The following is an 18,641-nucleotide window of genomic DNA, read 5'->3' on the forward strand; positions in this document are numbered from 1 at the left end:
CAAATTACTTTTGTTTTCCTGTACAACCTAAATCCCACTTGATACTTGTTAATACCTTTAATACGTGTATTGTTCACTATTTGTTTCGATTAAACCCAAACCCTTTTCTTTGTTTCTGCCTACTCAGCTGCAGCATACGAGAACACCACCCAAACAACCATAACAATTGCAGCCCAACCACTCAACTGTATTTATTTTTGTTTCAGCTCATCACCTTAAGACCACTTTAAAACCACCATAAACTACATATTAATACACTGCTGCTATTGGTTTCTTTCTGTTACCTTTCCTGCCCGAATAAACCCCACCTTTCTATTTATTCGCTGTTGTATGCTCCTATATTTCGTTCATATTATAACATTGATGATAAAGTGAGTGATAGTTGCTCTTTACTAATATAAAGGGTGAATGGAGGGGTCATGATGTAGATGTCCACTTGAAATTTAAAATTCACGCATAAAGCTTCTTGAATTAGGCCGTGACATATGATGATAGTATTAATAATTAAGATAACGATTATGAATATTGATAGATGATGTTATATAAATAGTACCGTGAATGATTATGATGATGAGGATGGTATTATGGTGAGACATGATGATGATTTTATGTGAACTAGGAAGAAGTGAACAGATAGTAATTTGAGTTAAATATATATAAGTTATGGTTTAAATCAGAAATGAAAGGAACAGAGGAGTGGTTTGGGGTGAGGGTGTTGAACAAGAGGTCAAGAGTTCGAAACTGGGCGACTACATATACATATATATATATATATATATATTTTTTTTTGAAGATGTCTTGAGCTGTTGGGCTGCCGAATCTGTTGGGCTCGTGTAAATGGGATTGGACCGTGGAGATGTGTTGGGCCAGATTATTGAAAATAGAGGAGAAATAAGAAAACAAGGTAGTAATGCGGGTTATATATGTAACAGTCAAGTATTTGTTTAGAAAAACTGAAATAAAGGGATGGTCTAGAGTGTTGGGGTGGAGTGAGAGGTCGGGGGTTCGAATCTAGGCAGTGGTGTTTTATTTTTAGGAGCTTGTTCTTCAAATGTTGTATTCTATTTTTTTAATTATTACTATTTGTATTATTATTATTATTATTATTATTATTATTATTATTATTATTATTATTATTAAAACTAATATTGTCATGATTATTATCGTTATTATTATAAATATCATTATTTCTAAAACTACCATTTTTATTAAAATTATCATTTACTAAAACTATATTTTTATTAAAAATAACATTATTAATAAAATTATCAACTTTTATTATTATTTCGAATTGACATTAGTGATATCGTTATTGTTAACATTATAAAGAGATTACAACTTTTAAATTACTAAGTATTAGTATTATTTTACCAATTAACAACAAGTACATAACACTGAATTTAAAACATATGACATATAAGTTATTAAAATAACAAGTATATCACTAATAATATAAATTCGTTCGATTACAACCAAATGTGTTAATATATATATGTATGTATGTATATATATATATATATATATATATATATATATATATATATGTATGTATATATATATATATATACATGATATAGGTTCGTGAATCCGAGGCCAACCCTACACTTGTTAAATAACGTCACATGTATTTTTACTACAAAATACATTATTGTGAGTTTCATATGATCCCTTTTACTCTTTACATTTTGGGCTGAGAATACATGAAATGTTTTAATAACTGTTTTAAAATATTTATATGTGTGAGTTTCATTTACCCTTTTTACTCTTTACGTTTTTGGGCTGAGAATACATTCAAATGCTTTATTAACTGTTTTACAATATTTATATGCGTGAGTTTCATTTGCTCCCTTTTTAAATGCTTTTGCAATATATATTTTTGGGACTGAGAATACATGCGCTTTTATAAATGTTTTACAGAATAGACACAAGTAATCGAAACTACATTATATGGTTGAATTATCGAAATCGAATATGCCCTTTTTATTAAGTCTGGTAATCTAAGAAATAGGGAACAGACACCCTAATTGACGCGAATCCTAAAGATAGATCTATCGGGCCCAACAAGCCCCATCCAAAGTACCAGATGCTTTAGTACTTCGAAATTTATATCATGTCCGAAGGAGGATCCCGGAATGATGGGGATATTCTTATATGCATATTGTGAATGTCGGTTACCAGGTGTTCAATCCATATGAATGATATTTTTGTCTCTATGCATGGGACATATGTTTATGAGAAATGGAAATATGAAATCTTGTGGTCTATTAAAATGATGGAAATGATTATTTATGATAAATGAATGAACTCACCAACCTTTTGGTTGACACTTTAAAGCATGTTTATTCTCAGGTACGAAAGAAATCTTTCGTTGTGCATTTGCTCATCTTAGAGATATTACTTGGAGTCATTCATGACATATTTCAAAAGACGTTGCATTCGAGTCGTTGAGTTCATCAAGATTATTATTAAGTCAATTATAGTTAGATATATTATGAAATGGTATGCATGCCGTCAACTTTCGATGTAATGAAAGATTGTCTTTCCAAAAACGAATGCAATGTTTGTAAAATGTATCATATAGAGGTCAAATACCTCGCGATGTAATCAACTGTTGTGAATCGTTTATAATCGATATGGACTTCGTCCGGATGGATTAGGAAGGGTCGCTTCAAGGAAATTATGGGTTATAGCTAAGGAGGTTATGGGTATTGCTTGGGAGTTTTGATCGTGAATCAAAGGCTAACCTTTCATTTGTCATCTTCGTTGCGTCTGCATATTTTTCCTACAATATTGAACCACAATATTGATATGTGAGTTTCATTTGCTCCCTTTATAATTGCTTTTGCAATCTATATTTTTGGGCTGAGAATACATGCACTTTATTTTAAACGCAATGGATACATGTACATACTAAATTCTACACCGAGTTTGAATCGAAAATCCCTTAGCTTTGGTAACTAGTAACTGTCGGTTATAAGAACTGGTGGGCGCGAATAGTTGTATATGGATCCATAGGGCTTGACATCCCCGTCTGTTCCAGGTATAGAAACCCTAGCCTGAACTATAAAACAGATGTATGCTATTTGAGTTTAGTACACGTTGGTTTGCGTGTATTATACATGTTGGTTGCATGTATGTTAAAACAGGGGTACTTATTATATATACGTTAAGTTTGGTTACCAAGGTGCTCAATTTCGTAGAATATTTTGATAAACGTTTCTGGATGAAACAACTGAAATCTTGTGATCCACCTTTCTATACAGATTATGCGCAACATTAAAAACTATGAACTCACCAACCTTTGTGTTGACACTTTTAAGCATGTTTATTCTCAGGTTCCTAGAAGTCTTCCGCTGTTTGCTTATACGTTATACAAGCTATGTGCATGGAGTCATACATGCTTTATTCGAGAAATCTTTGCATTCACAAAATCATCACCATGTATCTTATTTTGACTGCATTGTCAACGGATGTATTATTGTAAACTATTATTTACGGTGATTGTCTATATGTAGAAATCATCAGATGTCAAAAATCTTGGAATTAGATATTCATTTATGGTGTGCCTTTTTAAAAGAATGCATTGTTTACAAAACGTATCATGTAGTGGTCAAAACCTCACTATGAAATCAATGAATAACGTACCGCGTCAATAGCGATTTTGACGGGTTAGTTCCGTTTTCATATTAGTCTACACCATGTATGGATCACACTTCTTCTCGTCCTCCGTTTAGGGATGAAGCTTACCATTAAGATCTTTGTTAAAACCTCTTGAGCCACTTTGGATGGCAGTTTTATAAAATTTGTTAGGAGGTCTTTGCGCTCATAAAATGTTCCTCTTAAGGTTAGATATGCAAAAACGCGGGCTGATAAATCAGTTTTCTGAGGTACACTCAGTGGTCACCCCATTGTAGGAAAGACACTAGGTGGGTTTCTACTCTCAATATTTCACGACTAATCGCAACACCCTCGTAAACAACATTTCTATGATCTAGTACGTTGAGGTACAAGAAATCATTTTTGAGGTTCTTTTCACTTGGAGTAAACCATTCTTTATGACCAAGGGTTCACGTATCTTCTCATCCGCGCATCCCCTTAAGTATAAGGATAAATTCAGAACAAACCGCTCGAAGAGTTCACCCTGGTTCAAAGATCACACCTTAAGTGCGATTTTCTTTCGGAAATGTAATGTAAAATACTTTAGGAATCTATGAATCTTGTTATCCTCATGTAAGGGACTGCTTAAGACGTCTATAACACAGATGTGATTACTCTACATATTCCTACCTTCGTTGGTTGCAACTATATGTTGTTCTAGTCGATGTTAACCATAACTTCAACACGTAACTGAAAGGATAAAGTTACATTATGGAACTGTGCTTTCATTCCATTCAAGGATAAGATCACATGAAGTATGTTATGATCGCCATGTTTTCCATTCTATCTGTCAGCTTTATATTGTGACATGAGCGCTCAATGTTTTAGATGATTTGGTAACATCCATGATGCATTTCATGCATCCAGCTTACTGAAGATGCCTGTAAGGCTAAAAACATCATCTTTCCTTTTGTGGGTATATATTAAGATGACATATTCATGTTAACAAGAAACGAAATCAATTTGTTGATCTTAAGGTCAAGAGACTTAATTAATGGCATATACATACTCTTACTTTTATACGCCCAAGTACTTTTTAAGGTAAATCGCTCACTTCTGAGCCCACGAGTCTCTCGAAACTTTGATACGCTCCTTCTTCTTCAAATTCGATACCGTTGTTGGTCCCTCCTCAAAATTTCGGGACGAAATTTTCTTTAGCAGGTGGGTAATGTAACGACCCGACTTTTTCGACTTTTAATTATATTTATTACTTTCACGAAACTGCGTATTTGTGCGTACTGAGTTAGATTATTTTCTGGGATCATTATTTATGATTAATTACCTTCGTTAATATTTTAAAATGCATTATTAAGTGCTTAATCACTTAACATGATCCTTGAATGCATTTACGACCGTTAGTGTCACTTATTGTTTAAAACGAGCCACGTACTTGGTACACGTTAAACTTTGGTCATAATTGGAGCATTATGGCTACTTAATCGTAATTGTTATTTATTAAAGACAATTACTTGGCTTGATGGTTGTTAAATTACGCTTAGTGTTTACTAATGCTCACTAGTTAGCCTTAATGGACTTTTACCTTAATGGACTTCCATGGCCCAACCTACTCAACTTAGTGGACTAGTTAGTGAATTAATTAGCCCTTGTAATTAATAATTAGCCCATGTAAATAATGAGACAAGTAACTTGCATGCTTATGTACTAATGCTTGCATTTTGTCTCAAACCACCCAACATGTCAACATCACCTTGTACCACCACCATGGACCACACCATGCCACCACCACATGAGGCCAAGATGGTCCCCCCCCATGCCCAAAGCCGTCGGCCAAAGGGGTACCACCCCACCACCACTTTATTTTTTTTAAACCCTCATTTCATTCTCATTTCATTTCATTCAAACACATACACACACATTTTCTCTCAAGTCTCTCTCTAGTTTTCTCTCAAAATACTTGAAGAACTTGTAATTTCTTGGCTTCTTTTTCTTTCTTTTCTTCCTTTAATTCATAAATCATCATCATCATGAACAAAGATTCAAGTTTTGTAACTTGAATCTTCATAACTTTTGTTGATTCAAACTTTGTTTTGAAAAGTCTTCAAGAACATGAAGGATTCAAGTTTTTTATCTTTGAATCTTCATAATCTTGTTAGATGTAAGTTATTAACTTAAGATCTTTTTAATTGTGTTAAAAGATCAAAACTCGTGTTTATGATCTTCACGTAACTTGTAGATCCAACTCTTTACTTTATGGATCTTCAAGAAAGTTTGAAATACAAGCTTACTAGCTTGAGATTTCTACAAAAAAGTTAGTTAAGATCAAAGTTTATTAACTTATGATCTTATTTAATATGTTGTACTTAAAGTTTGTAATTTGTGTTTTCATTAAATAAAAGATACAAGCTTACTAGCTTGAAGTCTCATAAGTGTGTTAAGAAATCCAAGCTTTCTAGCTTAGGGTTTCATTTTTGTGTTTGATCTAAGTTATGTAACTTATGGTCTTCTACTTTGTTTAAATAAAAGCTCATAAGCTTACATTCATTTTTCTTTACAAGATCTAAGTTTCATAACTCATGGTGTTGTAAAAGTTGAAAGTCTAAGTCTATAACTTAGGGTTTCACCAAGAACTTAAGATCTAGACTTTCTAGTCTAAGATCTTTCATATTTAACTAAGATCTAAGTTCTATAGCTTGAGGTCTTGCTTATTTAGTTTGATGCAAAGTTTATAGCTTAATAGAACTTGTACTTGTGTCAAAACTAAGAACTTGATGTAACTTTGGTTCATCATCTTGCTCAAACTCTTAAACGAGTTGTAATTCTTTCTTAGTCTTAACTTTGTATGTTGATGGTTAAACCTTGGTTAACGTGATGCTAAAACATGAGGAGTTGTACACTTTAGGCTTATACGCATCAAGGATGAGAACCGTGATTAGCATCAAACACCAAAAAAATCCACCGGAGCACTTGTTTTCTGTTTTTTAAGGTCTGATCAGACCCCTGGGCTTCTGTAAAAGTTTATTTCCAGATAGTTCTGTTCGATTAGATGACTTTTCATTTAAGACTCGTCTTAATCCGATATACGGTTTAGGATTTATAGCCTCCCGAAAGTCACTACGCCCTTGTAACGACGTGCTGAAAATTCTGACCTACTCGCGCTTGAACCGTCGCCACAGTTAAAAAACATCGAGTTAGGATCTGAAAATTGGAAAGCAGTAAAAGGACTCACATACGGAGCCTTTTCCACTGACCGCGCATCATTTCAGTTTGTATAGAGGTCGTAGCATCTGAACGAAGTCAGCCTTCGTTTCGATCTCTATTCTTGATTGAAAACTTACTTTACTTTTTACGTATGATGTTGATGATGATGATACTTAAGACTTAACTTACGTACTTTTAGAACCTTTGGGATGATTTACAGACTTAGTAACTTTTGACTTAGGTTGAGGACCTTTCGGACCGACTTACTTGCTTACTTATTCGTATCGATTTTACAGCATTTATCACTGTGAGTTATAGCTTCCCTTTTTACTTTAACTATTTTTGGGACTGAGAATACATGCGCTGTTTATGTTTTACTTACTAGACACGAGTACTTAAACCTTACATATGTGTGGGTTATATAACGACATAAACTTTCCCCTTAGCACCTTAACGTTTAACTATTGGTTTTGAACCGGTAGACGCGAATCTTAGATATGGATCCATAGGGTTTGACATCCCCACTCGGGCTAGTCGCACTAGCAATTAACGGGTGTTTAATACTTCGAGAACATACGCACTCACCAAGTGTACTTTTAGGGGATAATATTACTTTAAGTTAGTTACCGGGTGCCCACGGATAAGCATATACTTTATCATACTGATTTGAAATACTGATTTGAAACGCTGGTTTGAAGCACTGAAATCTCGTGGTCTACATTACATTACTGATTACAAACAAACTATAGATCACCAACATTCGTGTTGACTTTTAAGCATGTATTTCTCAGGTGCTTAGACATTGCTGTTAGACTTGCTGTTATAGTCTTGATGTTATAGACTTACTGTTACAGACTCGCTGTGTTAGACTTCTGCTGCATTGTTTAGAGATGTCTCAATCATGGAACTTTTACTTTGCATTCACAACTTATGCTACATTTGAACAATGGCTTTGTAATGACCTTTGTGTCACGTACTAATGCTTTCTATTCGTAGAAGCACGTTATCCTTTGTAAAATATTTGACGTCGGTAAAAATGTTACCTTTTTATGAATGCAAAATTTGTTTTGAAACAGCATGTAGTATTATACCGTGTAATGGACCTGTTGTTGATGATCTGTACACATTGATTTTGTACGGGGCATCACAGTACATGTATATGATAGCAACTGTATTTTGTGTATGATGTTCTTACTAACAATACATGACAATGGTATATGAAATTTAACTGATGCTGATATATGAAAGCAAAATTAGAGATAGACCTGAATAAGAATACATGGTAATAGTATATGAAAGCGACTGCATTTCGTAGCCTAGTGTTCAGCTGTTATCCAACCCACTCATTTACCATTCCTATCACAACCGAATATCAATGTCAAACACATGAAAAATTCAATAACTTGAATGAGAACTTGCACAAGCCGTTATCCAACCCACTCATTTACCATTCTTGTTAGAAAACCAATACATGATGTCATTTTTAAAATCCAAAATCAATTCGATGAAACGACTATGAATCATGTTAGGAATTTATGGACCCAACAACGACCACCAATCGATAGATTGTGATCCCACAAACGACAAACGGACAGAATAAATGCAAGAAAAGTAAACGACACAAGATATTACGTGGTTATATGCAATCGGAGTGATTGCTTTAGTCCACGGCCAACTAGAGAGCCTTTTTATTGATTTTTTGTGCTTAAGGATTACAATACAATAGGGTTTAATATATAGGAAAACTAGAATGTAGAAAGAAAATCCAATACCAAAAATAGACATAAAATTCGGATTTTTCGCTTGTCCTCCAAGCCAAGGAGGATCCCACATGGATCAGGAACGATCCCACTTGGATCAGGATTTCTGAACCCACTTAAACAGATGATCCCACTTGGATCAGGGACGATCCCACTTGAATCAGGATTTCTGATCCTAATTTCTTTGTCTTTGCGACTTGTTTCGTTCTAGCTTCACACCACAACAAATCAACCCTACAAAAATGAATAGTTTTTAAAGAAAAAGAATCAAGGTTTTGATTTTAACTGTGATAGAGTAAAAACAATAAAATTGAATTATTGAGAATTGTTAGTTTCTAAAGCAACTAAAGTTCTGGGTTTACAATGCAAATAAAGAAACCCCAACGCTAACAGATTAAATTATTGAGCATTGTTAGTAAAATTTGTTCAATATCAATATCAACATGGAAGAAGCAGAAATCTTAAAAATTACACGAAACATGTGAATTCACCAGAAGAAGCAAAACCCTAAAAAATTAACGATTTACAACAATCATGTGAGTAACAAAACACACAAATGGATTCGGGAATGTAATTTGTTCTCAAAAAAAAACAAATAATAAAACATGCAATGAACGAATTGCCCCAAGAATCCGCCACCATCGTTACAACCATGACCATCACCGTCAACAGAATAGGGATTTTCGCTCGTCAATCATCGTCATCTACGTCACCTTGATTAGGTGTGAACCAAATTAAAAGAAATACTCCTTAATACAAATGAATCAATCTCCTCGCAATCGATTGTTTAATCTGATTGAATACATCAGACATGAAATTCGAAGAATATGATAATTAAAACAAAAGTAAAAGAAATCGTTGTTACCTACTGATTTTTTGGAATGATTTGTGACTTGGGTCTTGAGAAACCGTCGATTGAAGGTAGGGTTTGTTTTGTTGGTAGGGATGTATGTACGTTTTGTGTAGAAATGGATTTTTCAGTAGTAATCAACCCACTATCCTTGATTGATACCATTTAAATCACGGAAGTAGAATGGAGGTTGTAGAGATTTTGCCCTAATTTTGTGTGTGTGGCATTTCAAATGGCGACTGCCGGGTGGTAATGGGGTGAACGGCGTAAATGGATGAGAATAGGGTGACCCCTATTTAGATGTTTTACTCCCGTAATTTTATTCTATCAAGAGTATTATGAGAAATCTTGTGAGAATGCAAATAGTTATAAGGTTATAGTTTGATTAAGTGGTTATTAAGTAAGGGCAATGGAGGTCATTTTTTTGATCTAAGGGTCCAGATTCAAAATTGTTAAAAAAGTGTATTTCAATTTGTCTTTTCTTTTAATGTATAGAAGTATAGATATAGATATAGATATAGATATAGATATAGATATAGATATAGATAGATTAACCAATACCCGTGATTATTTATCCGGTTTGATCTTGTTGGTTAATTACATCTACATTTAGTACTTTTTTTTACAGTTGCTATTATTTAATTGTTTTTAAAACTTATGGTAAATCAAATATTTTAAATTTGATATAAACTCCAATGGTATAAATAAAACTTTTATTTATACCATTGAAGTTTGATATCAAATTTAAAATGTATAGTTAAGATGTTAATCGTATTTACATGTATAGTTAAGATGTTAAAATGTTGTTTATTTTACAAAATGTTTTATTATCTAAAGACATGCAGATCATGTCTTTATAAATATGTCGTAGGCATTCTATGTTGTCCATAAGTTCATAGTTCAATCATGTGACATCATAGTTTTTTTTTTGTAATGTGTGCTAGCTGTGAACTTCACTGACCAAAGAACCTAACCCAAGAACATGAAATTGTGTTCAGCTAGTACCTGCTATCGTGGTCTAGTGGTACACTCAATACTCTGAGTGTTAGATGGGGGGTGAGAGGTCTCAAGTTTGAGTATTCTCTCTTAAAACATTTCAGGTTATTTAGTCGATTTATGGAATGACCCCGAGAGGTTTTACCGACCCGCATTTCAAGATTTCGCCCGCTTCGCCTACCCCTCGAGATGGTTTAAATTTCGGGCCCCTGTAATGCGGTTTGGGTTTTCCCCCAAAAATGCGTGTGTGCGAGGAAAATGATCGGGTTGGTGGGTTATTCACCCGTTATTGATTTTAAATACTTGTCTTTCAAAAAATCGTGTTCAGATAGGAGTAGTAAGTTTGTCTTCTCATCAAGCATATAAGAGCATTGAGTGTTGTTCAGTGTCTGTTTCCGTGTCTTCCTGATAACTGAACGCTGACTGGTTTAACACTGAAAACTGACATTAGTGATAAAGTAGAGAAGTCGTTCAGTGTCAATATTAAGTGTCTTGGAAATAGAAATTTTTATTATTTATTATTGGTAGTTATTTATTTATATATTTGTACTTAGTTAATTTATATTAGTTAATTTATTCATTTAATTGGCCATTTTTATTAGACTAAATTGCACAAATCGTCCATGTGCTTATGGTTTTGTTTCCCAAATCATCTATGTGTTAACACACCTGCTTAAATCATTCTTAAATGCAAAAAATGTCCCAAATAAATCCATGTGGTCACTTCTATTAAGTATGGACTATAGTATCAATCTCGTGCTAGTCACCCATCCAATTTGAAAAACCAATAACAATTGAAACAAAACCAGCTAACAACTACAAATTTCTTCCATCGGGACAATTGAGCATCTTTTTCATGTAAAAATATCTTCAATTGGAGAATTCACCCATCCAATGAAACCATAGCTCTTACTATCCTGTAGAATATAAATTAACATTTCAATTATGTCCATATAATTAATACGCAATTTTTTTTATCCAACAAGCTTACTTTACGAGCACAGCAATAAAACCTTCGACCTAGATTCTTTGATGTTGACGAAATAAGTATAATGGACGAGCTACCACAAGCACAATATACAACCACTGATTGATTTGGGGAATTTTGGCTCTAGAACGAAAACGAATTGATTTAGGGTTTTATTTTGGGTCTGGAACGAAATCGAATGGACTTTGGGGAATTAGGGTTCTATTCTGATATATCAAAGGGTTTTTAAAATCACGTGACTAGCACGAGATTGATACTAACGTCCATATTTAACAGGCGTTACCACAGGGACTTATTTTGGACCTTTTTTGGCATTTAAGGATGAAAAAAATATGTTTGTTAACACAGGGATGATTTGGGCAACCATAAATACATAGATGATTTGGTCAATTTAATCTTTATATTAAAAATAACACACTTAAAATAATCCAAATTTAAATTATGAGTACCTAAATTCCTAAAAAAATACAATTACATAATTTGAACTACGTGTACACAATAAAATAAACTCCTAAAATATTTAACGTTGGATGAAAATTACTAATCAGTATAGTATTCATCATCAGAACTATTTGTGTGCTTGTAGAAAGAATGATAATCGTCAAAAAATAAAAAATAAAATAAAACTTCGGTGTAGAGGGAAGATACTTCTTCTTCAAGTAACACATACAACTAACTCAAATCCACGAACGTATATATCATTAAACGATTTTATCGAGCCATTCGTGTACGTCTTTTTGTCGGAGTCAAAATCACTCCAAAATAAACATCGATTGCTATGATATCGTTGTTGGATTGAGACATATTTTTTTTGTTAATCAAAGAAAATTTGTAGAAATTTGGAATGTGTTTTAGAGACAAAGTTAGAGAGAAATGGTGTGTAAAAATATTAAGTGGGTAGTAGGATTTATAATAAAAGAAAAAAAGTAAAATAATACAAAATGAAAAATAAAAAACAAATTTGTTGGCAATGTAACCGATATAAATTCGAAATTGGGCCCCACATTCACAAACCAACGGCTAAATTACAAGATCTCTTGCACGACTTCGAGCCCCAGGACGGTGAACCAACGGCGGCGGGGTGTCAGCCGACCGTCAGTAACCTCCAACATTAAAATCGACGGCGAAACACAAGCTTGACACCGCGTGCGCTAATCCGAGCGGTGTAATCTCAAGAGAATATCCTAAACAAGATTTGTAAAATGTAGCAACTTTAAAAGCGACAATAAACAGATGCGACTACTGAATATCCCAATTACTATATTTGAGCGACTTATATCACGTTACCCTCTGAAAAAATCATATCTTTTTAGTTCCCATTTTTGCTCATCTTACACGTTAATTTCGTAAATGACCAGGATGTGTCAAAACCTCAAACATCTGATTACGTGATTATTACAAATTCAAACAGCAAAAAACACATCTAACTGATATCTCGTGCAACCCAATTTGTTACAGATGAGATTCTAATTCTAATTCTCATAATTCAGTATGACACAATGACTTTAAGACCACGCATTTGAAACCTCATTCGTTCATGGGTACATAATGAAAGAGACCTTATATGTAGCTGATACAAACAATTTGTATTTGCAAGTTTAGATCTGTTTACAATCTTGTGTACATATAGAAAGAGTATTACAATTTTGCAAAAATACACCTGTAACATCAGAATCACTTTAAGACCACTCTGAACAATTGATGTACATAGAAATATTGAACTTATCGTAATATGTGTAGTACCAAACTATCAGTTGTTACATTTTTTAATGAAACAAACACATCAAAACAATATATAAGGTATTAACTAGACAGTAGACGCCACCATTGTTGTGTGAAGGTATATAATTAACACTGTATAGAGAATAAATAATCTTTTATGTGCATTCTACTATTGAGTTGATTCTTTTCCACAAAGAATATCAATAAACAATAATGGATCTTAATTCAACATGAAAACTCAACACACAATCTTCTCAGTATTATCATTATCATCATCACCATCATCATCGCTTACATGATCTAAAAAGCTATCAAGATACCAAGGCAATTTCTCCATAGACGCACCTCTAGGAGCATGGGCCCGCCATTTCTGACCAGCTATCATTTCGGGTGATAGTCCCCATGCCTGCATCTCTTCATCAGAATGGTAAACTGCTAAACTGAACTCACCACCAATGCCTAATTGCATTACTCGAAACTCACAATTCTCAAAGTTGTGTAAGTACTCAAATTGCTCAACTGTCCACTTGAACCACTTCATTAAGAAGACTCTTGAAGCTAGCCCATGTGAGACTATGATAAGGTTTAGGTCCTTTGATGGGTCATGATGAAGCCGGTTCATGTCTATGTCTCTCCATAACGATTCAAGAAATGCTGTACATTTAGAAAAATATTAACATTTAAAAAAATTAACCTCAGTAAGTACACATTACTATTACAAAAAGAAAATTCTTTAACTTGCACAATCACTATCAGAAAGCATTTACTTTTAATCTTTTTGCAACAAACTATGAAACAAACTTGAGGATATGCAGTAACTTAGTGATTTAATAATCTGGTCGGGGTCGACTATTGCTCTAACAAAACGATTTATGTGTGCAATAGTCCACCCTCAAAACTGATCTCAACATAAAAGCCAACAGGTGCTCAAAAGAATCAGGGAATGTCTAATGGGAAACCTAATAATCATGATTCCTAGATCACCAATAAGTCGACAAATTCAAGTCAAGATACAAAAATAAATCTTTATCTCAGTAACCAATTAACCGAAACTTAATCTTTTTTCAGAAACTTCGCAAGCTAACATCATCTTTTGCAGATAACGGATCAACGCTGCCCCAATCTTTATACCAGTGACTATTCTACCGAAAACTTAATCCCTTTTCAGAAACTTTTCAAGTTAACATCATCTTTTTCAGATAACAGATCAAGAGCTAACCATCGCTGTTAACCCAATGAGCCAAAAATAATCATATAACCTTCCATTAACCCTCTAAGTTTGTGTTTTGAGGTAAAAATTCACGCTTGCATAATTCAAAGTGTTGGTTTATTTTGACTAGTAGAAGATATGTGTATCCCACATAGATGGGAGGAAGATGTGAGGGGTAAGTGACTTGGTTATATAAGAGGGGCTAAATCTTCATTCCAAATTGCACCAATCAATACACTTCAAGTATTTGATTATTTTTTTCTTTTTTACCCTTGTTTGAGAGTTGTATTAGTTAAATATTTTGGAGAGTGTAGTTGGCTTAAGAGAGTCGTCTATATCATTGTAACAATTTGTGATATGGTGTATTTTCTCTCTTTGGGGGCCGGTGGTTTTTCTCCTGTTTTGGAGTTTCCACGTTAAATCTTGTGTTGTGTATTGTTCTTATTTCTTTACTATTAGGTTTGGGCTGGGTGGTGGGAATTAGTGAGACCGTAATTTCCCAACAACTGGTATCAGAGCGTCAGGTTTGACGGGGGTCTCGGTTATAGGAGTCGGAGTATGCTCTGTGGTTGCCACGTGAGTGGATCGTCCACATCAGAAACGAGTTCTATTGATCGTATAGGGTATCTGGTTAGACAATATTTTTTCTGATTCGTAGTAATAGTTGGATTTGTTAGTGGCCTAGTTGTGGATTTCCGATTTAAAGGGTCCTGGCTACCTGCTATATCTTTTGGCTATTCGAAACGTGAGCAAAATCAGAGAAAGTGTTGTTTATAGGATACAGATACGATGTCGAAGTTCAGTCCAATGAGGTTTGATGTTGAGAAATTTGATGGGAGGATCAATTTTGGCTTATGGCAGGTTCAAGTCAAGGATGTGTTGATTCAGTCTGGTTTACACAAGGCTTTGAAGGGTAAACCCACCCTTGTTCCCGACAGTGATTCTAGCAAGAAGTTCGATGAAGAAGAATGGGATGATATGGATTTGAGGGCGGCAAGTGCGATTCGTTTGTGTCTTGCAAAGAACGTGCTTGCAAATGTGCATGGGTTATCAACGGCAAATGAGCTTTGGGTTAAACTAGAGCAGTTGTACCAGGGCAAGGGCATCTCAAATCGGTTGTGTCTTAAAGAACAATTTCATACTCTGCGTATGGATGGGGGTTCAAAGATTTCAGATCATCTAAGTATTCTTAATGGTATTGTTTCAGAACTTGAAGCTATTGGAGTTAAAGTGGATGATGAAGATAAAGCTTTGAGGTTGATATTATCTTTGTCATCGTCTTATGAACACATGAAACCTATTTTGATGTATGGGAAAGAAACTCTGAAGTTTGAAGACGTTACTAGCAAGCTCCTATCCGAGGAGAAAAGACTGGAAGGTAACGGGGTCTCGTCATCAGGAGATACGATAGTGTTGTGTTCGGATAGGCGAAAGAGAAACTCTGGGAAGAATCTGGTATGCTGGAGGTGCGGGAAGACTGGGCATGTAAGGGTTAATTGTCCAGGTGGAGCTAATCCGGCAAATGGCTCCAAAGATGCTAACATTGTCTCCGTCGTTACGGAGAGTGACGAATTCTTCTGAAGTCACATCATCCTCATGGTGTGTCCGCGCCACCATGGAAAGGGATGTTCGTTAGCGGTTCCACAAATTGTACATGGGCATTGGTTTGGCGTTGATGCAAGGTGTGTGGTGGAAACTGATGTTGTAGCTGATGAAACTTCCAGGGAAAGCCAAACAGGAAGTTGCACCATAACTGTTCAGCTGGTTATACAACATGTGCCGAGGTGAAATGCTTGGAATGTGATATTCTAAGTGCTATACTCTTAATGGTGGAGTATGATAATTCTGTTAAGAGTTATGATTGTCTGTGATGACAATGATTGTCGGGTATTGACAATGTTTGATGAAGATGCAAATTTAATTCTTGGGTTAGAGATAATGTCAACGGCATGAAGATGAGGATCTTGAAGTTGTCGTCGAGGAAGCATCTACGTCGGTTATCTTCGCAATGTGGAAGTATGGTTATCTTCTTCTATCCAAAAGGTGGAGATTTGTTGGTTTATTTTGGCTAGTAGAAGATATGTGTATCCCACATAGGTGAGAGGAAGATGTGAGGGGTGAGTGACTTGGTTATATAAGAGGGGCTAAGTCTTCATTCCAAATTGCACCAATCAATACACTTTAAGTATTTGATTATTTTTTTCTTTCTTACCCTTGTTTGAGAGTTGTATTAGTTAAATATTTTGGAGAGTGTAGTTGGCTTAAGAGAGTCGTCTATATCATTGTAACAATTTGTGATATAGTGTATTTTCTCTCTTTGGGGGCCGGTGGTTTTTCTCCTGTTTTGGAGTTTCCACGTTAAATCTTGTGTTTAGTATTGTTCTTATTTCTTTACTATTAGGTTTGGGCTGGGTGGTGGGAATTAGTGAGACCGTAATTTCCCAACACAAAGTTCAGTGCCTTTCTAAAAAAAAAAAAAATTCAAATTCAGATAAATATCCTGCAGTTTCATCACCTACTTAATTCAATTTACAAAACTAGTGTATTAGACTATAAATTAGGGTTGGAGTAATCCTAATCTATAGTCTAAAGTCTAATATAATGTAATGGAACCTAACAAGCAAATCATGTTATACATACACATACTATGAACTACCTTCCTCCACGGTTGACTTTCAAATTCAAGTAATAAAGTTGACTTTTATAAATCAAACAGCATAATAGCAATTGCGATTTCAATTTCAATTTCAATTTCAATTTCAATTTAAATCAATATGTATGATGTATGATACTTACTTGAAACACGATCATAAACATCAGCAGCAGATTCACCTTCAGGAAATCGGTAAAAAAACCTACCGTATTTCAACCTAGCATCTTTAATTGCTTTCATTTTTTCAGTAACTTGAAAATTACCAAAATCCTGTTCTCTAATTCTACATTCTTCTCTAACACCAATCACACTTTTACGCGGAAACGATTTCGCAATCTCTCGTAAAGTCGATCGTGTTCGTGTATATGGTGATACATAAAAGCAAACCTTCCAGTTATCTGAATCTGAAATGACACGTCGGATCTGACTTCCCGCGTTTCTCGCTTGTGCGATTCCTTGTTCTGTTAGTGCGATCTGATGGTCCGGTACGGTGGTGTAAGTTTCACCGTCGCGGTTTCCTTCACTTTCGCCGTGCCGGACGAGAATTATACGTTTTGGAAGGAATTTATTGCGCTCAGTTCCTACGTCTTCGAGCATAATTTGATTCTTAGATTTAAGATTTTTTGTGTGAGTTTTTGTTTTGTTATGATTTGGTGTTTATTTATGTGAATGTGAATTTGTGAAGGAGTTATGGTCGGTTAGTTCTTCATTTCAGATAAATAATGACTTTTGTAACCCTTATAGTATGGTGTTCGACTTAAATGATCCCTCAAGTTTATTTTGTGTTAATTTTTATTTTGTGTTAGGATAGGATGTTTTTTTAATACTGCTCACTCATGATTTACACTGGTCTTTGGTGTCACACTTTTTATCCAAGCACTAATCAAAAATTTTGTTTAAGAAAATTACAGGTTCAATAAATTCACATTAACATATCAATATGACATAGTTTAGCATAACCTTTAAAAATATTAGTACTTCTAGATTCATAACAAATTTCATTTGTTAAAAAAATACAGAATTAAAGATTTGATTACTACGAGTGATATTCAGCATAAATGGCAATATGGTGACAAGTATTTCAAAACAGAATAAAAAGATCGAAATCATTATGGATACTTTTACTAAGAAACTGATAAAACATTTAGATCAATTTATTGATTCATTAAATTATAATTAAGTTTCAAGTTATTCATAACAACTTATTATATATATTCATATTCATATATTATATAAGTTATAGGTAACGAAACACGTACTTCAATCCCTTAAAACTCATTGAATCAGCTCTCATCAAGAACCCTTGTGTTATATACTTCAACATCTAAAGAAACTCTTGATGTTCTTTGTGGCTGTTTTGGCTGCCCTTGTGCTATTTGACCCATTTTGTGGTATGCATTTCTAAAGCTCATCTAGTTTTGACATTCAATTTTTTGTTTTTTATTATTTATTTTTGTATGTTTTATGATATTAGAAAGAAAGATTGAAGAATATTTATTCATTACCATGACCAAAGCTCTTAAGTTTGACCTTGAATATGAACTTATTGGTCAAGGAGTTAATTACTGCACTGCAAGTTGACCTTTTTAAGGTCAAACATACATCATTACAAATTCAGTTTAGATTCTGTATCTTTCACAAACGCA

At 34.2% G+C, this 18,641-nt stretch overlaps 1 protein-coding gene across 1 annotated transcript; it reads right to left on the reverse strand.

The window, feature by feature from the left end:
- Positions 1 to 13,141: 13,141 nt before the first annotated feature.
- LOC139861990 (phosphoglycerate mutase-like protein AT74) lies at positions 13,142 to 17,654 on the reverse strand. Its single transcript, XM_071850527.1, has 2 exons — positions 17,139 to 17,654; positions 13,142 to 13,786 (listed from the first exon to the last, which is right to left on the reverse strand). Exons 1-2 carry the CDS (start codon positions 17,590 to 17,592, stop codon positions 13,371 to 13,373), a joined length of 870 nt encoding a protein of 289 aa, XP_071706628.1. The 5' UTR covers positions 17,593 to 17,654; the 3' UTR covers positions 13,142 to 13,370.
- Positions 17,655 to 18,641: the final 987 nt, after the last annotated feature.

The sequence above is a fragment of the Rutidosis leptorrhynchoides genome, chromosome 8, assembly GCF_046630445.1.
Source record: "Rutidosis leptorrhynchoides isolate AG116_Rl617_1_P2 chromosome 8, CSIRO_AGI_Rlap_v1, whole genome shotgun sequence".
Classification (NCBI taxonomy): domain Eukaryota; kingdom Viridiplantae; phylum Streptophyta; class Magnoliopsida; order Asterales; family Asteraceae; genus Rutidosis; species Rutidosis leptorrhynchoides.